At 33.0% G+C, this 23,395-nt stretch overlaps 1 protein-coding gene across 2 annotated transcripts in view; it reads right to left on the reverse strand.

The window, feature by feature from the left end:
* Positions 1-23,395, reverse strand: part of FSTL5 (follistatin like 5) — a 278,893-nt gene that overhangs the window by 117,467 nt on the left and 138,031 nt on the right. For both annotated transcript variants that reach the window (XM_056490570.1, XM_056490569.1), the window contains exons 5-6: positions 15,080-15,276; positions 5,975-6,095 (exon numbers count right to left, since the gene is read on the reverse strand). In XM_056490570.1, coding sequence (XP_056346545.1) covers positions 5,975-6,095; positions 15,080-15,276 — 318 coding nt within the window. The remainder of the gene's footprint in view (positions 1-5,974; positions 6,096-15,079; positions 15,277-23,395) is intronic.

A 23,395-nucleotide genomic window follows, 5' to 3' on the forward strand; every position in this document is an offset into this window, starting at 1 on the left:
AATACTATTTTAGAATACTTTTTCAAGACTGAGAGAATGCAATAGATATGCATATGTGATTATAATGACCACTGTATTTATAGGAACTTCTGTCTGCTTCCTTTCCACATGATTCAAGACACAACAAAGCACTGATTTTGACGATCATATTAGTTACTGACCTCAAACTTTCTCCTAAAAGATGAGCCCAAAGCAAATTCTGTAATTTTGGACCAGATCAAAAACTTCCGTAATATCTGCTATTACTAGTGGTATATAAATCACTTCAAACAAATACTTCAGCAACAAGGAGTGCTTGAAACCCAAATTTGATATCTGTGACCTGAATGCCATTTCAAAACTGAGAGTACTTTTATATATATACAGCATAAGTATGTACAGTAGGAACATACAAGATCCTGAATAACAGCTGCACAACAGATTAGATATCGTTAACAGTGCCAAGTGATGCCTGAAAGCTCAGGTAGTTCTAGCAAAACTACAAAGCATCATTAATAGAAGAATGACTGATTAGGTTAGATTTTGTTTTGCCTAGATAATTCTCAAATTTTCTTGTATGTCATGGGGTAATTTTTACAGTCAAGTCCTCAGTGCCCACAGCCCTTCTGTGGCCCCTTTTTTTGAGCATAAGACATCAAGAATAGTTTTACACTAACAAATCAATTCTGAGAGACATTGCTATTATTTTTTCTTCATTTTATGTAGGATGTCAATTGTTACATAGAGCAGTTAGTTCAATTATGTGCAATAGATTTAGGGATAATATTAATTGCATTCAGTTATATTCATAAATATTATTAGTTAGTTAGCACCATTCCTTCTACTGAAATTACAAAAGAAGTGGCTACATACACATCTGCTGAGTGATCAAACAGAATAATTTATTACTATTTATTTGCTTGCGCTATGCCTTGAGATATTACAACCCACCATGAAGGCCACTTGAAGTAACTGCTTTGAAATTTTATTTGATATGGGAGGAAAACAAGTAAGATTACTTATTTTAGAAAAGAACACTGGAAGAAAAACAAAAGGAAACAACATTTACAGTGAACACAAAATTATCATGATACCACAGGAGACACGAACCAAAGAAAGAAAACCTTTGAAAAATAAAGGAAGCACACTGGTTGAGATTTACTTTATAACTATATTCTTCACCCTTTTTAGCTTTTGTTTGGCGCCTTCATCGTAGGATTTTGCCTGCTCTTTCAGAAGAAGTTAAATATATCCTTCTCCATCTAAAAAAAATGTTTGCTGGTAAAAAATCCTTTAGCTTGGGACTGTGGGAGGAAGGAATGCAGAAAAGCAAAACCAAAACACTAAGATGGAACTGGATCACTTTTAGGATATAATTTTACATGACATAACCAAAGCAGTGGAGGACTGAAGAGCTGATTCATTCAGTCCCAAGGTCCAAAAATCTAGCTAAAGCTAAACTTTCTGCTTTATCTATTTGTGTTAAAGGAAGTAATTTCTCAGGCTCTTCTCTGCACACACTATTGATCTAATTAAACTGTTCTGGAATATAGCAGACAAATAATTAGGAGATAGATGCTACAGCACTAAAAATTATCCCTCATGATATGAGTGAAAACAGCCTATACCCAGAAAACCATAGTGGTCTTGCTAACAGGTAAAACTTTACAAAAGCCAGTAAGCATCTTCATCTGCTTGCAACATTCTGTGAAGTTTGGCAGAAATGCTCAAGGCTGAGAGCACCTTCTCACACATTTTCTTTTCACTGCCTCAGTGTCTGACCTTCTGAAGGAGGAAAGAGATTTTTTTTTTATTCCATTGCACATAGTTATTTACATTTAGCTGTCCAGTCTAATGTGCATCCATTTTGTCAGATAAAATGAGACTGTTGAAAGTAAATCACAGAATACAAGCAAGCATGTATGTGTATGTACATATAGATACAAAATTATGTGCATATTAATATCTTTAAAATAGCTGTGCTTCATCTTTAAGGTGGTTCCTTCTCTACTGCTAAAGCTAAAAATAGAATTGCTGGTTTTTGTGAGGAAAAATTTTAATTAAGTATGCTAGTGAAAAAAAATTCTACCTGCAAATGCTAATGAAACAAGACTGATAATTAATTCTAAATAAAGGAATTTATATTTAAATAAAATGCAATTGCCTAATTCTTTAAAAAGAAACTCTTTAATGGAGTCATTTGCTCAACACCATAGAGATTATTTTTAATCCTATCTGTGTTCAAAATCTTACCTAAGTATTTTTAAATAAAATTTGAATTTACAGCTGGAAAAGTGCACACTAGTAGTACTTTTTTCTGTCACTATCCCCTTTTTAGGCCAAGGCTGAGACACAAATTTCCCTTATGCTTTCTCTCACACCTTCTCCAGCCTTCTCATTATTTTTTCAAAAGTTCCTCTACACTTAATAAAGAATGCTTATGGACAATTACCTTTGGAAAATGAGACATCTTCAATGTTCATCAAATCCAAATATGTCTTAAAGGATATTTTATTACCTATTGTACATTTTCTATTTTAGCAGTGCTAGGTACAAATTGGCTTGAAAAGAACCCTTGTGGTATTTGCATGCATAAAAACTGTGGTGCTGTGACCCCTAACACCCTGCCCAACATCTACCACCTTGCATAGCACTTCTGTGTTCATATGACTCCAATTTCTGTCACACAAATAAAACAAACAAACAAACAAACAAACAAAAAACCCAAAAAAACTCCTTTGAATTCTGTGTGGAAGCTCTGAATAGGATCAATTCCTCCATCATCGCAAAGCCAAATTTTCTTCCCTTCCATTTTGAGTGAATAAAAGTCAGTAACACATATTCTAGCAGTTGCACAAACTTTGATGAGAACTTGACATTTCTCAAATCCACCCCTTCACTACAATTAGGGATAGAGGCAATTCCAGTGGGAATAGCAGGTATTAAACTGAGATTAGGTTCCATGTGTACATTAATATGGTAGATATAAAGGGATGAAAAAAAACATGAAAAACACATTGTCAAGTTCAATTGACGGGATCGTGCAAGAGGTCAAAAATTCTAGGAGCACTTTTTCATTATTGCTAAGTCTTTTAAATGTCTCCAAATAAGGCTGTAATTTTAGAGGACAATCCCTTGAAAATACCATAACACAGTTATAATCTTTTATTCATTAGATAGTTATGAAAATAATTTGGAAAAAACCTTTTCTTGTTTTGCTTTCTATTTATTCTAGACATTTGAAAGTGTCCGAGCCTGTAAAACTTTCTCTTTTCCAATAATTTTAAAGTTACAACATATAATTACAATGTAACATAATAAGAAAAAGAATAAATCATTATGGTATAATAAAATAGAATGTAAACTTGAAAATATTAAGTAATTAAACAAAACCCTGGAAAAAAACCCAGGTTTATTTCTACTTGGAATAAATCTTTGTAACCTTTCTATGCCACTTTACTGAAGAAATTTAAAATGTTTAACTATTTTGTAGGTGGGTGCTTAATTGAAGTGATATTTTTTGTGGAATAGTGTGTGGAAGATGTGTTGTTAGTGCTTCTTGTACACATTTCCATGCATGGATCTTGTTCCATGTCTATATTAATTCTCTGTATCCTGGTAAATCCAGACTTGGCATTACTAGCAGCATCTCACAATCTTTGCTATAGGCAAACAGCACAGGCCTCAGTGGCTGTCACATTTGCTTTCCCTTGGGCTTGCATGGCTTGTGTGCAGAGCTTGGTTTCAGCTTTCTGTCATCTTCAACATTCAGTTTGTTTTGCTTTTGCTTAGCTTACTATACTTCTATAGCATTATATAACTTTTCTTAGTGATGGTGAGATAGGTCAAACTGACTGAATTCAAACTCTCTTGAGATAAAATGAAATGGAACTACAGTTAATCCTCAAATTTACTTCAAGAGTATTTATTTTATCTTCATTACAGAGCCTAATATTATGTCATATTTCTTTGGCTTTCTGGGCACACACATTATAGTGAAGTAGTAGCTGGTTTTAGTTGTTTGGGTTTTTTTTTCCAATATGTAATGAATACATCTAAGTTTTGGTAATGACATAGAAGAATGAGTCTTACTCTAGAAATCATCTTCCAGGATAGACTCCACCACTCTAATGCAACAAAGAAATCTAAATGATTCCTAATTTTACATAATCTAATGTTTTCATTAACATTCATATTAAGGCAATGCTTAACGTACCATATGGAAATTATTTTCATTATTCAAAAGTCCATTAAAATATATAATGAAAAGCTATTTTTATGTCTGGAGTTTTACAACTATACAAAATAGTCCCTCAGAGACACATCAAAGTCTTATTTGGAAGAACAATGTTGTGCTTCCATTAATACAATGTTTGCAAAAATCATGCTAATGCTTTAAACGTCTCTTTAACCTTCTTCAATTGCTGTATATGATAAAGGCTTCTATATCAATTTCTACATCTATGCACTTAATCACAACCTAGAAGTACAACACCTAGCCATATAATCATAGCTAATAAGTGTGTTTCTATAGATGCTATATAAATCTCTATATTTTTGCAAGCCAAACTTGTATCGCAACCTTTAAAAAAGAAATTAAGGTATTTAGTGTTTTGCTAATGCAGATGAATTAATTTATCTCACCATCACAGTGTCCTAATATCTCCCATTTTCTTCCTCCACCTTATTTCTTGGCTGTGCTCACACTTCTTTTGCGTGAGTTATGGTCTGACTCTTCACTTAATCAATTCAGGTCACACAACAGGATTGGGGTGGGATGTGGAGGGTGAATATTTTTCTGCTGACTTAGTAAGTGACTCAGAGGAGAGACTGTGACTGTTAGGACACTGCAAGAAAGGCAGTTAGATAACCTCAGGAAGGAGGATCAAGTTATTTTTAGGAGCAGTAATTTGTTCAGCTAAGCTGTATCACAAAATCACACTTTCTGAAAGACTCTCAGAGAAATAAAAATCTAATTCAATGGTCAAAACTAAGATACTTTCAGGCAGTCTTTCTTGATTATTCATTTCATGTTTATTCTTCTTGCTTTCCATCCAGCTATTTTTTTTTCTAATGTCAGTTCACTACTTCAGAGTTTTAAATGTTAAGCATTTTTTTATCCCTTTTTCATTTGATATCACCAAAAGTGGCTGAGTGCTCATCTGCCCAAAGATAAACTACAAGAAGACGTAAAGCAACAGACTGTAGTTACTCAAAATGAAGATATATTAATGGACTAGTCAATGTATAATAAGTAATTATAAAAACAATTTAGGACAAACTTGATCTTCTGTGCATTCATGTTACTGAGTTTGGAGCAACAACTTTTAAACCAAAGTCAGATTTCAAGACTGAATCTTAAATTTGAGCTAAATAAGAGTGAATAATCATCAGTTTTTATCTGGATATAACAAAATATATGGATATTACCCTTAACATACTGTATAAAAGCTCTTAACATCTGTCTTTTGTCTGCTAACCCAGTGGTTTGGTAAAGATGTTTGTTTGTACTATATACATTTGTTCTAAGACCCCTTTGGCATCCAGAAAGCAAATACCTTGTAAACCTACACCACAAGTCCTGTGAAACCATAAGGTACCTAATAGAAGTGGCACATTTGTTGCTGGGTTTGTCCTAAATGCTCTTATCAGCACACATAAACAAAGGGTGTGGGGAGGTATTTCAGTTCCATTGATTGTGTCTTGACCACATTACTTGCCACTTGCACACAACACCAACTTATCAATGCATATTGGCATCAAGAAAGATTATCCATGAATTCTCCATTACCAAAATTATTCATAAATCTAGAAGCCACTGGGTATCATTTATTTCTGCTAAAAGGCTTTCTGCTGTTTCATGACTATTAAATTGCACTAATTTACATACAGCATCCATATGTTTCAGGCTTCAAAAATCAAAAAATTACCATTTAGAAAAACAAAGCAAGAAGGAGAAAATAGACTCAGGGAACAATCTAGTCTTGGTACTTACGAAAAGCTCTATAGAATTCTTCTAGAGCTAGGTGCTTGTCACCATTATAATCATCATATTTCAGCAAATCGAACACAGAGCAGTCAGATGGTTCCTTGCCAAGCTCATCCCGTTTTATTACCTGACAAGAAAATTATAACCATGAAATTACATTTGAGCTCTTAGAGTTCTCTGGTATAATTAATTGTTTCTAATAATCATTTAATAGATAATTTTAAGGCTGCTGTGGGGCAATGTACTGCAACTGTGTAAAGTCAGGGATTTCCAGTTACTTTGTCATTATTTATTACACTTTTAGAAGTTAACACCTTTAGGACAAACTCCCTGAAATTACATAAAACTTTTTTTGAATATACATTTTGCATATATATATTTTTTATAAAATGAAGATAGACTAAAGCACTATAAAGAAACTGGGAATTTTAGAGCTGGTTTTACTTTATATGTACAGGAATGGTGATTAAGAAACAATAAAATATACCTAAAATATTAATTTCCCAAGTACAAATGGGATAATGTCTTTTTCCTCTAATTTTTAACCACATAAACCAAATGCAGATACTTTGAAATATAGCTAATATAAACTCTTACTACCCTACTAATTGTATCAAGTTCTTACAGGCTTTTGACAAGACTATTACCTTATCAAAACCTGTTATATAAGTAGCTGACCTGAAAAGACTCCTGTTTCTCAGTGGGGACACACACAATTTGTAAATAGGTCAAAATTAATAGATGTTAGATTTTTCACTCCGATGAACTTATCCCAGATAAATGTCCTGTAATATATGCACGATTTTGTTTTAGGTCTCTGTATGTCGTAGACATCTACTTAGATTCCAGCTGAGGAATTTTTAAGATGCTGAGAGAAATTTAGAATTTTCATATTACATGGGGCATGTACTAGAAGTACTACCACATAACTGAAAGAGCCAAAACTAAGCAACTTTTCATTGTAATACTGCACAGTTTACAGTTTTATATTAGGCACAGAAAAAATATAACTATAGTTAATTGCTAGTTAAATAATTACTCTTCCAACCCTTTATCAGTCTCCTATGATAATTGCAAAACCATTACTATATTTGTATCAACAGAGAATATCTTCTGAAAAACAAGGGATACAGGGGCTTTTGTGTTTCAGTTGCTCTGCAAAGGAATTAATTCAGTTACTATTCATGTAAACACAAAGTACCTAAAAGAATAATAGGAAATAACAGGAGCACTAGAGGAAAAGAAAAGACACAAACATTTTATGCTACCAGAAGTCATCTCCTACATAATATTATAAAAACATTATAAAGGATAATCACCTTGTTAGTACATTAGAGAGTATGAAAACCATTTACAAAGATAAGAAAAATCGCTGCAAAACCGCCTTTTGCTATTATCAATTAAAAATACATACTATGCTACCTGAATATTACTGCTAACTACTTCCCATCCTTTAAAAGCCTTTTTATTGAGTTCACATTAAAGTGAATTAAGAAAATATGAAATTGTGTAGATCTTGCAGCCGGTACATAAAGGACAAAAATGTAGTCTGGGAAAAATTAGTAACTCTAAACCCATTACAGTTATACAAGAAATACTAAATATGTAATTGTGTGTATTGGAACCTCTAGCAACTGAAATTTCAAGGCCAGGAACATTTAGTATGGGAATCATTGTTCCTCTCATTGTTTCATTGTTTTAAATGCTTGCTTTCACTACCTTCAATTGTACAAATAAGGATGAAACTTTACACCTAAGGTTGAAGAAAACTTTTTTTAGTCCCCAAAGCACCTGGCTTTATAGCACCACATTTTAAATTTAAAATTAGTGTTCTCAGCTTTCATTCTTTCAACTAAAATCTATTATCTGTTCAAACTGACCAATTACAAATGAAAAGCAACATATTTTTAAAAGGAAGAATAATAATTTTAAAAAAAATTGGATAGAATGATTCTGCTACTTCAAATAATGATACTACAGACAGGTACATTTTATCATCCTGGAAATTATTTAATTTTTGTCTATAGTAAACCTATCATTTTGATTACAGATAAAAGATTCAATGTTTGGTTTTGTACAGACGTTTTATGCTGGTGATATACTTTGAAATTCTTTGGAAAATACACTCACTGTTGATAAACCCTCCAAACTGTGAGTCTGTGAGGGTAGATTTTAGAAAATACAGAAGTGATTTCATATGATGATTAATCTTATTTGTCTGTGATTTTCTGCTATAAGAGCCATTCCAATCTGAATTCTGTTGTGCAGCATCTAGCCACCTCCCAATTTTCCAATGGGATCGGTGGATCAGATCAGCTCTGTGATCAGAAGAAAAAATAATCTTCATGGAACTGTTGGGTTGTTGGTTGGCCTTTCCTTTTGAAGGGGACAGAGACTAATATTCAATCACATGAGATACAACTCAGAATAAGGTACAACTCAGGGTGTGGGGGTTTGGATTTTGAAAAATTATCTGTTTCTGCAGAAAATTGAAGTGCAGATCAACTGTGATATGAAGTTACAAGCCATATGAGACTCTACACCATCATGTAATCACACTTGTGTTTCACAGATGATCCAACAATGCACCTTAAATTTTAAATTCTATTATTCTATTAATTTCTGTCCATGGAGAAGAGTAAAATGCAAGGAAACTGTTTCTCAAGCCAATTCTTTAAACCCAGACTGTTTGCTCCTTGTTTAAACTAAATGGTGATTTGTTAGGGAGGCAGAAGAAAAACTGGCAAAATTTTTATCAAGTCACAATCTAGAAACAAAATACTTACTATAAATGTTAAAACCTGATTAAGATTGTGTGCACAATTTTATGATTGTTCCATAAAAGTCAAACATAGATTATTTTATTTCCAACTTGTAAATCAAAAATTAATACCAGAGATGGTTCTCAAATATTTATGCCCACAATTTTTAGTTTGAATTTGCATAAAGACAATGAAGCATTTACTTTCAACATTATAAACTGGCAAAAGGCAAAATATGCAGAAAAACTGCTAATGGTTCATTGTGAAACCCCATAAATAATGAAAACTTAGAAACTTACCTACATTTTCAAATTAAATATGTCTTTTCCAAAAAAATGAAATCTATCCATCAGAATTTAATACTCTTTGAAACATGGAGGAAGGATTTGCATTTTCTTGAAAAAGTTAAATTTCTAAAAGATGCAGCACACAATTATCTATTTCCCATAAATTCCATACTGTTACCTCGGTGCAGAGCCTCTCAGAAATTTAGTCAGTGCAACTCCAAATTTTGGAAGATTGGGAAAGTTAATCTGATTAAAAATGACAAACTGCACATCAGAATAGATTGCTTCATTCCTTTTAATCTGATTTCTGACAGTCAAAATAAAAAATCTGCAGATGTTATGAAACTGGACCACAAATAATGTAACCCATCCTTCATTAATCCACCTTTACCTGAAGGGTTATTGGTCAGTGTTTTTATGCTTGCCTGTGATTAATGGTCTTTATCTACCTCCCCAAAGAAAATGCTACATAAATTCAACTACAAACAAAACCTTCCTTTAAATCAAATATGGTTCAGTCAGTTAATGTGAGCTCATCTTCCCTAAAAGAAAGTACCTTATCACAACAGTGCCCCTCAGTGCTTGATAAAACACCAAGTACATCAAACACCAGACATTGTGACAGCTGTGCTCCAAATTACTTCTGACTGCATAAGGGGGATTTCAATTACTTGTTCCACATCTTCCACAGCAGCATAACTTTTTATAAGTTAAAATAATTGATTAATTATGAAATAAAATTGATAATAAAGTTTGGTAAATTGTTCCTTGCTTTAGCGTCCATTAATCTAAATAAATCAATAGTCTTATAATTTACCACTGAGTTCTGTAGGGCAGCAACACAATCCTCTATTTGGTGTCTATAGTAGTGTGATACCTTTGACAATTGCTAATAGTCTTAATTTCCCCCAATTTCAAAATTTCATGTAGGGTTCTTATTTTTATTTTGAACCTAGAATTGAATATAGCACATTTTGTTTCTCCTAGGTAAGTGATATTAAAAAAAAGATAATGCAACATACATATTATATCCTTAATTAATAGCGAAAAATAAATAGAAATATAACTCAACATGCAAAATTTTCTGCCACCTATGTAACATGTAGTTACACACTAGTTATATGTAGTAAAAAACAAAGTTGGTTAAAAACACAAAGAGGAGATAGACTCATTTTCCCTTCTCTGAGTTCTAAGACCTCCAAATAACTCTTAATAAAAACACTGATTAGATGCAAAATCAGAAGCCATGAAGGTAAAAATTCAAATGCCCAGGGCAACCAAGTATTTTGATCAGTTTAAGTAACAAAGTGTGACAGAGATGTGATTTATAGAAGTTGAACCTCTGCAAACAAGACCCATAAAGTATCATCTAGCATAATGGTGCAAAAGTATAATCATTATTACAGAAATAAAAACAAAATAACTTTGGGGTATTTATTTTGTTTCTGCAGAAGTAAGAATGAGTTTTTATAGAAATGTAATGTACTTTCATTTATCCTATGTTAACCTGGTAAGTAAAAGAAATATATTCAGGTATTTGAAATTACAGATACTATTTCATAAATAAGAATGCTAACTTCTTTCTTTGAATCTAAAAACTGATCATTGAAAGAAGGGAAAGGAAGAGGAAATATTTTTTAAATTTATTATTGTTATTGTTATGATTATGATTATGATTATTATTACTATTACTATTATTGTTATTATATTCAACTTGCCTTCAGGCTATGTTACTTCCCTTTTCTGTAAAATTTTGCTTCAATAGTTCAATAGTGTAAGAAATAAACTTTAAAAAGCATCTCTAAGTCCAATCAAGTATAGATTATTTCACTTCACACACTTCTTCCATCAAAAAGGAACTTGAATTTCATTGCTGAGCAAGATTAAACATTTTTAGAGCCTATTCATCTTTCACTGATGGCAACTAGAAAAGGCTTACTGTTTACAAAATGGTAGTTCCACCATAGTAGAATAACTGCATTCATAACTGGAAAAACACATTTTATTCCCATGCCTACCCATAACACTTCTGCTCTTTTTTCTCTTCTATACAGCAAAAAATGACATACAGTAATCAAGCTGTCTACAATGATAGAAACACTGGTATTTGATTTACAAATTTTTATTGAATTTCTGTTTGGTTTTGCATAAGATACGATAGAAAAAAAAAATTAGCCTGTTAACAACTGAACATTTCATGGCTAACCAGAAGATTCAATTATCTTCCATTATTTTGGATTAATTTAAAATGTGCCAAAAGGCTTTAAAAACAAGCCAAACCCTTCAAGGAACCACCTCAGCTTACTGCAAACCTTGCAGATACACTGATCAGAGATGATGATGATGATGATGATGATGATGATGATGATGATGATGATGATGATGATGATGATGATAATTCTGCCTATTTCACAGTTTGCAGTTTTGAAAGATAGATACCCTCTCTGGTTAGTACCTACTTCTAAAAATAGAGTTGTCTAATAGGTTAAATTGATAAGTCCTTTCAAAATCAAGCCATATCTCACTTCCCAATACAAGATTTGGAGACTAAAACATTAAATGGATCAGACTCAGCCATTAAAGCAGTCAAGGCAGAGAAGAATTTATATTGGAAAAAAAATGTCCATTTAGCCTGCATGGAGCTGTGTAACCCCACTGTTTTCCTATTACATTTACAGAGTGTATTGGAGTTAAAATTCTTTTTTAGCTGCAATTTTGTATTGGACTACAAAGCCATGAAAAATATTATACCCAGATGCTAGAATTGTTCAAACAGTCAAAAAAAAAAAATCTGCTAATGTTTAATGTATTGCTATCATACTTGAAATATGTAAAAAACAAAACAAAACCACAAAAAACCCAAACGAACAAAAACCCAAATGAACAAACAAACAAAACCAAACCAAAACAAAAACCCCCCAAACCTTTTATAGTACATGAATTAGTTTTTTTTTAATAAGAACGCTACTTTTGCTTTTTTTGGGAGAGGAATATTTGTTTCTCTTGTATCAAGATGCAAATTCAATAACCTTATGACTTTTGATCCAAAATACAGCAATAAAATTGGAATGTTGCTGTCATCATTTCCAATTTCCAACTGATTCACTTCAATTTTACATTAAGTAGGATGACCTATGAGAAAATAAATACAATCCAAGGGCCTGGTTGCACAGCAAGATTGACGAGATATAAAATTTAAGATGCACTATAAACTGAACTTCAATATTCACATGAACATAAATTCACTTCAGGAGTCCTTGTTTTCTACAGCAAGTGTTGCTTTTCATATCCCCTAATATGATTACATTTAAAATGCAGACAGGAAGAATTATTTATGACAACTCTGGAGATTTCAAAATTTTGACTGTGAGCACAACTGAGAAAAATTCTCCTAATCCTGAGAACATTTTCAGGAGTATAGTAATGTCTCCCTGTGGATGGTTGACCCTGACTGGATAATGAAAGTTTCACAGGCCAACATAAAGTGAGGGAAAGATCACACACCAATTACTCTCATGGGCAAAACAGACTTAACCTGGGGACAAATTAACTGAATTCAATACTAATCAGACAAGACTGAGATAAATGAGAAATAAAACCAAATATTAAAAACTCCTTTCCTCCAAGGGGCTTAACTTCACTAACAATATTCTCTATATTCTCCCTCTCCAGCAGAGCAGGGGGACAAAGAATGGAGGCTGCAGTCTCTGCACAGAAGGAGAAAATAATCTCCTTGACCCGAGCCTTGGAATTGGCCCAAGGTAAGAACATGAACATTATATGAGTTCATATAATACGTGGATTCAAAGTTCTTCTTTGGAGTTGTGCATGCCCACAGAGCAATCTGGAAAGAAAGGGAACTATTGAACTCCCAAGGGAAAAACATTAGACATGCAGAAGAAATTCAGAAGTTGTTAGAGGCAAAGAAAATAGCAATCGTGCACATCAGAGCACATCAAAAAGCAAATTCAGAATTAGAAAAAGGAAATGAGCTGGCAGACACAGAGGCAAAAGAAACAGCCAGGAGACAGGTAAAATGGAAGGAGCTTTAATTCCAGATGGAAAAATTTCCCTTCAAGGTAAGCCAAATTATAACAAAGCCAAATTATAAAAAGGAGGATCTAAAGTTAATCACAGATCTGGAAGGGACATCCAATGAAGAAGGGTGGGCCTACAGTCCAGAAGGAAAGGTATTCATAGCTAGCCATCTGATATGGTCTGTAGTAAGGGAGGAGCATAGGAAGAGGCCCTATATAAACACCTGGTTGAGGACATTATGGCTAGGAATGTATATACTGCCATAAGACAGGGAACCTGACAGTGTGATCTCTGCCTCCAGACTAATCCCAAAAACACTCCAAAACCAGAAATGGGTCAAACTGGGAGAGGGAATGCACCTGGCCAACAGTGGGAAATTGATTTTGTGAAACTCCCAACAGGTTCTCTTTTCTACTCCTTCCCCCTTAGAGGGAGAACTCCTCTCAATCTTCCCCTCCCAAAGAAGACAGTCCAACCATGAACTGCTCCAACATGAGTCCTTCCCAAGGGATGCAGTTCCTCATTAACTGCTCCAGCATCAGTCCCTTCCAAAGGGTGCAGTCCTTCAGGAACAGACTGCTCCAGCATGGGTCCCTCACGGGGTTAATTGTGTCTCTTGTCAAACCATACAATAACAAAACGAACAACAGTTTGCAACAATTAATTCACTTTACACTAATCTGTAGGCTGAGTAATTTGATGTTTCTGCAATGAATTTTAGCAAAACCAAAACCAAAATATTAGCTATTTAAGGCTGACTTGTTTCCATACTTGTGAAAAAGCACTACTTAATAGCTGCCATTATTATTTGCTCTTTATAGAAAAGAAAGCATGTTGAGAAAAGTGTATATAGAAAGTTTGACAACATAATAATAGATGATTTTTAATTATTATTTTAAAACTATGTTTAACACACACAAAAAAGGAAAAGTGTACATGAAGCAACTGAACAGAGAAGAATTAAATATAGTTTACAAATCTATATATGTGATTCCTATCTATATTATCTATTCATATAGTATATTTATATCTAAATTATTATTTGTGAGATATATACAGGCATCAAAGTCCCTTAAAAGTTGAAGTTCTGATAGAATCTAAAAGCAGCAGGAAAAATCAATATTAGAAAAGTACAGAAAAATATTTTTAAATTAATATCTTGAAATAGTGTATTAGTAGTTGACATGATGCCTATATTTGCAATCACCCTCTGGTCCTTGGAATTGTGACTATAATTTTCAAAGTTATCTCTATGGAAATGATAACTCCAGCCTATTTCTTAACACTGCTATGCAACTTAACACAGGATAATGATCAACACTCACATCTAAAAAATTCCTACTTTTCTTAAAATTTTAATTGGCTGCCTAGTATTAGACTCATTAATACACTTTAGCCATGATTAGGTTTCTCAAACACAGACTTCTAGTAAATCAAAGTACATTTGCTCCATCAACACTCTTTAATAGAATCAATCCTTTTAGGTAGATTAAAGCAAGTGCTGCTATGCCTACCAGAGCAGCAGTTACTGGTTTATATCTGTAATTAGTTAAAATTTCCTATTTAGAGACTACCATGAACTCTCTTTTCAGGATTTCTTCTATACTTCTCTAGCTGTAAGATAAAGCAATAATACTTCTTTAGTATTACAGAAGTGATGTACCTCATTATTTTAATTGTTTTCAACTTCTACAATACATCTATACAGCTGAACTGGATGATAGCACGCAGTGGATAATAAAATAACTCATGGTCACATTAGCCTGGAGTGTTCTAACACACTGCAGTATACTTCAAAGCATTATATTCAAATTTCTAAAGAATCACTACAGAATTTCTGAATAATTCAGCCACTCAAAAAATTCTCAAATGAAGTTTTCCACCTCGGAGATTCACATTTTCTAAAGTATCCCAAGAAATGATATTCCCTGTGTGCACATCCTGAAATAGACATCTGAATAGAGAGACATCTGAAAGAGACATCTGACATCACTGTGCTAATAGAAACAAAAACTCAACCTTACCTGAGATAACTCGTTAGTATCCACAAGTCCATTGTTGTCTGAATCAAAATAATGGAACATTTTATCTATAAGAAGTTTCTTTAACACCATTTTCTCACCAACAGATTTATCTTTTGATTCTGCAATGTATCTCTGGTTTTGTAGATCCAGTAACATGTTTTTCACTTCGGTGTATTCAGTAGGTTTGCATTTATCCCCTGAAAAGAAAATACACAAAACAAGATTATTTGGAACTTGATTTCCTATTAAAAGTTTAAAGGTAAAGTAAAAACCCAAAAACTGAAAAAGCAGAGAGTATTAACTTCTTATAGCACAACAAACAGGATTCTTTTAAGAGATGAGAAAGTAATTCTGTAGTAGTTTGATCCATAGTATTTCCTTGTCTGGACTTCAAATTAAGACAAAAACAAATTGCAGTCTTTCTTAGACAAGACTTAGATACTTTCTTAGACAAGGTTTTCTGTTTATAGAAACTAAGGAAACTTAACCAGTTTCCAAGCCTGTACTTTTTTATTTATCATTCTGGAAAAGTGCATCTGAAGATTTATTAAAGTTTTACCTTTGGTAAAACTTTTCATATAAATGTAGAAATGTCATGTATGCAAAAACACCTGCAAATATGATACAGAAATATATGCTATATATTTCATAATAACATTTGACTTCAGAAAGCAGAAATTACTCTTGAGTGCTCATAAGCTATCTCTGCCTTTTCATTTATTGGACATAGAAAGCTTATTTGAACAAGAAAAAGTGGGATTGCCAAAGGAAGAGAAAGGATCTTTGCAAAGATCTGATTTAATTTTTTCATTATCAAGTCTTCTATAAAGTGGGAAATTTTATGGAAATGTCCTGCATACAGTGATTACAGTCAGTACTTATCTTAAACCAAAGCACAAAATAATGTATGCCTGGTGTTCTCTTATGTAAGTTGCTGCATATTTTAAATTAGATACAGAAATAGTTTAAAAGGGTTTGTTTTAGGGGTTTTTTATTAAGATAATCTCAGGATTTTAAAGGGTTTTTTATAAGATGAGACATGTAAATGTGTACCAGCATAATACCATGTATTTGTTGCAGAAGTATATTTGCAGTTAGCCAATATTTAACTTCAAGTAGTGAATTCAAGACTAGAGCAATACACTTATTAGCAAAGAAAGCTATCTTGCAATCTTCTTTTTAGTCACTGTTCTGAAGATACAAGGGTTTATGAGAAACAACTATTTACCTTATGGAAACTGTGAAGGCAGTTTTATTTTGCAAATGGATCTTTTAAGAAACATCTAATTTACATGTATGGGACTGGAATTCATTATTTTGGCATATTTAATGGTATATGCATCTTTATGGTGACACTGTGAACATCTTCATAGCCATTACAAAATACAGAGAGAGAAGTTCCTAAATCCTACTATCCTAGAAAGACTCATACCTAGAAGAGAAGGATTTATGATAAAAATTAAATAATGGAAGAAAAAATGTGTTTTGGAATCAAAACCACTCTAGCCTTTTTTGTTTTGGCTTTTCTAAAAGCCACCAACTGTTATGTAGCTATTTAAGTAACAGAAATAGACAAACCCAAGTTGTATTTAACTGACAGCCTAAGCTATGCATAGTATTTGCATATTTGTCCTCATCTGCCAGGGGCATGAAGATTGAGGCCATACAATTTGTAAGAGTTGAGTTCTGCGTGGCTGCTTTTCAGGGGTCTAATGCAGAAATACTCAGTAGGGAAACATGTTTATTCCTCAGGCATTCTGAAGCTGCAGTGAGCAAACCTTGCCATCTGAATGGATGCAGGCTCCAGGTGGTGGGGAGGGAAAAGAGCACTTAACTTGAACATACTCTAATTCACTTGGGTGAGCTCCAGGAGACTGGGCCAGACAAAAAGCATCATCTTTGTCTCCCCTAGATAACTTTTCTGGCTGTGGTGCCCTCGAAAAGACAGTCTGGCTTCACTCTGCTGCAGGTGATGACTAACACTATTTTGCCTACACTGGTGGCAGGGCTGGGATGGCAGGGAAGACAAGACAAATCCTGTTTGACAGTGTACTGCTCAGAGCTAGCTACCTCATTCAGATTTTAGCCCCTGTAAATGATCAATCTCATTTTGGAAGTTTAAAACTGCAAAGAGCTATTCTTTAGAGATACAGAACAGTAAAAAAGTTAGGTTTTTAAATAATATCTCTTAAATCTACTGAAATTTGTCACAGTAGAATTGACAAGTTTCTTCATGTCTGAGTTTATAAAAGAAACTCACACTGACAGGTTTTTTCCTTGAAGTGCAGAACCATGCCTCTCACTTCAATGATTGATCAAGAATTGAAAAGACGTTCTCACCTCTACAAAGGCAACAGTATGCTAATGTTCATTTGAATACTGAAGATCATTTAACTATAAATTCTGGACAACTTTTGTGCAAATTGCACAAATATTTCCATGAGTGAATTTACAAGCCATGTAAATTTAGAGGAAAACCAATTAAATTTATGTGTCACATGATCACGAAAAACATTGCAATAATTAGCTGCCTTTCCTACTTTTAACTCAAAATAGAATTTATGGAAAAAAGTTGTAAAGGAAGTTTGACTTCAGTCCAGGAAAGACATTTTAATGTACTTTAGACATTAACTTTACATCTAAAACTTAAGGAAAAATGAACTAATGTATTCTGTCACAACACCTGTTCAGAGAGGGCAGAATTCAGAAAACATCTTTTCCATGACATTTCTTTCTTTGTACACTCCTCCTTGCACAGCACAAACTTCTGTAGCTAGTACAATAGTCATATAAGAGTGCTTAAATATTGCATGTTTATAAATTATTTATACATTTTCCCAGAAGAGAAAAATATTTGTATCATTTCTTAATATAAAATATAAATACTGTCTAATACAAAATAAATTGAGAGATTGCTAGTCCCTCAAGTTTGGGTACTTCCTGTACAAAAATTTCATTCACAAATTATGCGAAGTAATCTTTTAGAACTACCATATTATTTATATTTTGATCTAGCACCTACCTTCTAAATATTACTATGAACTTTAACAATGAACTTTAGGCCAGTGAGAGATGAACCTTCAGTTTATAATCATAGTTTATTACAGTTGTGGTAAACCAGGTTTCCATGGCTATACTACATTAAAACCCTTTCATTTTATAAATAATTGAAAGTATATTTGGAAACATTTGGAATTTAAGGACAAACACGATGGATGGATATTACTGACAGATAAGGGAATCACTAGGAAACAATGAGAGACTCCTAGTGAACACAAGGCACAATTTCATTAACAAATTGCTCTCTTAACTCATTGACTGCCTTTCACTGCAGTATTTGATGTGTGTATTTGAAATGTGAAGCTGATGTTTAAATTACAAGGATGAGGCTCTGTTTACAGAAAACCTCCTCCAGGCTGGAGTAGCAAGAGAGAGAAAAACTCAGATGCTTTATTTATGTTCTAATTTAGTAAGAATTAGTTGTAAAAAAGTTGTCTCAATGACACACAAATGGTAAATGGGGATTAAGTATGTCAACCTCTATAGTGAGGAAAAGTAATTTATACTTAATGAATTTGAGAAAGACTGGGAATATACTACAATTATATTACTTCCAAAAAGGCCTGCTAAATTCTATACAATTAGCTGCATACATGAAAGGGTAACCTACATGTACATAATTTACTAACTTAATTCAGTTTTCTAGTACTTTTTTCTTTTATTTTTGAACTAGAATTCCTACAAGAAGAAATAGTTATTTTCTGAAAAATTCCTAGAAAGTAATAAGAGAACACGAAAACACAAAATTTGCTTTTCTGTTTGTTTCATTCATGGAAAGGACCAGTTCTACTATGCAAGAGGTTTTTTTTTTTCAAAGCAAACAAACAAACAAACAAACAAACAAACAAAAAACAAACCAAACAACAACCAAAAAAAAAAATTCAAGGCTCAATTATTTATTCCACAAGTTTTCTGACATTGTCTGTGCAATCACAGAAGATGTGCAGAAACCTAAAAGTGACACAACAAACACAATGGAATTAAAGTGCAGGTCTCCAGTTCCATATCTTGCACTTTCTGAAGTAGTGATATTCCTAGAGTTTACTTCATTCAAACTCAAAAGTAGTAGAAAAATGGAAACATTTGCTGTTTCCTTCCATTCAGTGCAACAGTTTTGTAGCTGTATCTCTGTTACCAAGGAAACAGCTGAAAGTTTGATTTTGAGTGCTATTGTCCTTCTAGACAGTATTGAATAGTAGTATCTACCTATAACAGAAAAAAAAAGTTCTGTTTGACTTCCTTAAGTCTTCCTTAAGTCTTCCTTAATATGTAAGAGAAAAAAAAATCACAAAATTAACTAATTCTTTATGAAAATATGGGAAAGAAACATACACATTCTTAAAACCTGCAGAAAAATATTAAAGAATCAGCTAAGATAATAGTTTAGGTAACACCCTTTACATCCAAAATCAGATATCAAATTCTTGTATTTTTTGTTGTTTAGAAAAACACTAACACACACAAAAAAGAAAAGAATGCACATATTTTAAAAATACAATAAAGCAAATAATTTGATTTCTCTTCTTAGTTCTTTTACCACATTCATGTTTAATACTTTAGCCTTTCTTTGCCTGAGCCACTCCATTTAGAAGGAACAAGCCTTATGTGAGAAAGCTAATATTCATGGCATGTCTATCCCTGCAAAAGCCATCAGCTGTGATGACTGATACTGTGCTATCTGTGATTATACACTGAGCTTTATATCTATCTGTTCATAGATTTTTATCTATATATAGCACAAATGGTTTTCCCATTATTATTTTGAAATTAAAATAACTTTGGATCTTTCAGACATGGCAACTAGTTTTCAGTGAAGCTTATCTTATATGAATAATTTTAAATAGTACAAACCAAATAGATACATAAACCAGGCTCTAGCAAATTTGACAGACCTGATAAGGATCAACTTCTAACTAACCTTCTACATTCTAAACATATTCAGAATAATCTAATTAGCCAAAACAATTCACTGAAGAATGACAAATTATATTGCATGGAGCAAATATGAGAAATTAATCCAACATGATATATGTATATGTATATGTATATATAGATAGATAGATAGATATATGTGTGTATATATATATATATATGTGTGTGTGTATATATATGTATGTGTGTATACATATACACATATAGAAACTGATACAGATATGTGCACACACACATTTATATACACATATGCCTGCACATATCTGATATCAATCCAATTTCAAACATAACATACAAGGCAACTTGAAGGTCTTCTTCCATTCAGCTATTTCTCAACATCTGTCTATAGGTAAAGCATGAAATCTGTAATCTTACTTGTAGTCCTAACAAGTAAAGGGGCACTTTAGACCACTAAAATTGCTTATGCATATCTGAAAGAAACTTCAAGTTCAGGTATCATTTCACAATATCTAATTTTTCATTATAAAACTCATATCTTCCAAATCTAGAGGTCAAAAGTTTTGACCCTTATTCATTGGTCTCCTCACTGAAGCTCTGGAACTAGAAGAGAATCAATCTCACCTCTATACATAGAACTAAATCTTTATACTCAAACAAATAAACAGGGATTAACATCTATGCTTTTCCCTGTTGAAGCTATGTTTTTAATGAAAGGTGAGAATTTGAGAATTTTCCAACATTTTTAAAAAACTTGAGATTTCAGGCCTGCAAATTTTGGTCCAACAGCTGCTCAGCTTTACACATTCAGAGTGACAAAAAAAAAAAAAAGAAAAAGACATTTTGAATCTGTGGCTTCTGAGTTTTTTGGTGGGGAGGGCTGGGTAATTTACACAGCACTCAGTCAGCAAATGTACTGCTTCACATCTTATTGTGTAGCATCCATACTTTCTAATGGCTTATATAATTATATAAATCTAAATTTGGCATTACTGCATTACTGTCAAAGTCAAGATACTCAGGTGTTAAGAACTTCAATTACTCAATTCTGTTGTGCAAATAGGTCTAGACAGCTACAAAAATTTTAAAGAATGTTCAACAGTGTTCTCTATTGTTACAGGATATACATATAAAGATAGTTCCCACATAAACAAACCACTCAATCACCCAGAGACAGGCACATAAATACAGTATTTTAAAGTTATATCTCTCATTGTCCTTGAAAAATACTTCTAATTGGTTACCATAGCTGCTATATAAAATAGAAATTAATCTAGATTTTCAAAGCCTTATTTGTATTTTGTAAATAAGGACTAGTGCTGTTCTTTCCTCAGATAGCACCAGTTAAAAATGTTCTTAACCATTTCAATTTTTGAAAACTAAAAATCGTAAGACAAAGGTAATAATTTCACTTAATTCCACATATTGTCACAAGTCTGGTGTCCAGACTTATATGGAGACACATATAAAAAGCTTTTAAGTGCTTATTCAGATCTTCCTTAGAGAAATGTCATTTAGGGTTAAGTAACAGTAGAAACTGTAATAAATTTGCATTAAGATTAACCAAAAACATAACTGAAAATCAGTTACAAAAAGTACTGAATTCAGATTTTGGGGCAGTGATCTGTGTTATTCTGGTTGTTAATGCAGAGTAGTTGTTATATCACAGACCTCTTGACTCAAGAAAATAGGTCATATAAACTTTCACCTTCAAGATGACATTTGAAAGCTATAGCAGCTTGACAGTAATGAGCAAAACATCATTTTCCACAGCTGAGAAAACAGTGAACGTTGGGGTTGTGTGGACAGAATGTTAGCATCACAAACACTGTAAGCAGTGCTAGTCTGTAACTGGAAAATGCAGAACTCTTCTAAAGGATTGACCTGCTGTGAAACAACTCAAATCCACACTGCTTTCATACAGTGATATCACTCAGAACTTCTCATGTCCTTCATGCTTACTTTGAGGTATTATGCCATGGCAAAGCAGAGATGAAAATGAGTGCATTTTATAAATGATGGGTTTTGTTTTCTTCCTGTATCCAGCTCAAGCTTTTAGATCAGTTTTTCTGTTTGTTTCATCCATTTAAAAAAATTAACCTTCTGTTTTATCAAGTAAACATTAAAAATTAACATTAGCAAGATAATCTGGACTTTCTTGTCCTTTCTCAAATAAATGAGAGAGAAAAAGAGAAAAGCAGTGTGTCCCAAAGGAAGGCATTATTAAAAATGAAGGCTGAGACAGAAGTTTAATGCAGCATTTTATTTTCCCCTCTAGTGGAGTTAATGCACCCATTGCTGCTGTTAGTCTTTCTCCCACAGGGCTTAAACAATTTTTCATTTGAAGTATCTACAGTGATACTATGAAAGTTGTAAAAAAAAAAAAAACCAAACCAAACAAAACAAAAAACAAAAACCAAACAAAAACCAAAAGCATTCCACATGCAGCAAGGAAACACTTATGGAATGTAAACCTCACCAGAAAATCTATGTGGAATTCCACTTCTGCTTCTTGGGAAGTGTGTGTCAGAGGGCTCTCTCTTATTAAAAACAAACAAAGAAACAAAAATTTACTGAAACAGATGAAACATTAAGTCACAATCTTCCTTTTCCCCAAAGCTTCCCAGAGATGTGGAGCATTAACAGGTTTATGAAGGTGAGGTATAAAGACTGAATTAAGCCTAACTAAAATAGTACTAAAATGTTGGGGGGAAAAAAAAGAAAGAAGACAGTGCTTCTGTTGCTCCATTTCTACTTCTTCTCCACCTTCACCTTTGCCCACTTCTTCCTTTGTTTCACCTTTAGCACAGTTGGGTTTTGTTGCTAATGCAAAAGTTGTTACATTCAGTCTTTTGCTATAAGAAAAGGAGGCTTAGTTTTATGTGTGTGTGTGTGTATATATATATATGGAACCAAAGATTAACAATAACTTTGCATCACACAGCCTTGTGTCTGAATTTCTGCTCATACTCATACTTGAGGTTAGAGTTGTGTAAAGCAATGCAAGAGAAAAGCTAAGCTTACACAACCTGACTTGCATTTAGAGATGCATTGTGAATCTTGCAAAGTTCTCAGATTATGCAGTTTGACCAGTCATCCTAAACAGTGTTTTGATCATTGTTTTCTTTCACAGCCACAGAAAAGGCTACCTAGAGAAAATAGATCAATATTTGAATTGAATACTCTTGAATTCCTATAAATATGTTTTAGTAGAGATATTTCTCATCTATGGTTTGATGCAGAAAGGCATTAGAAAAAATTAGGCTCCAGCTTTTCACCAACTGCAATGAAATTCATAGCTTTGTTTTCTTACAGCTGAAGCTTAGTTCCTAAGTGCTTTGTTCAGCACTTAATCTTCAGCAGAAA

The sequence above is a fragment of the Oenanthe melanoleuca genome, chromosome 4 (genome assembly GCF_029582105.1).
Source record: "Oenanthe melanoleuca isolate GR-GAL-2019-014 chromosome 4, OMel1.0, whole genome shotgun sequence".
In the NCBI taxonomy this organism is placed as follows: Eukaryota; Metazoa; Chordata; class Aves; order Passeriformes; family Muscicapidae; genus Oenanthe; species Oenanthe melanoleuca.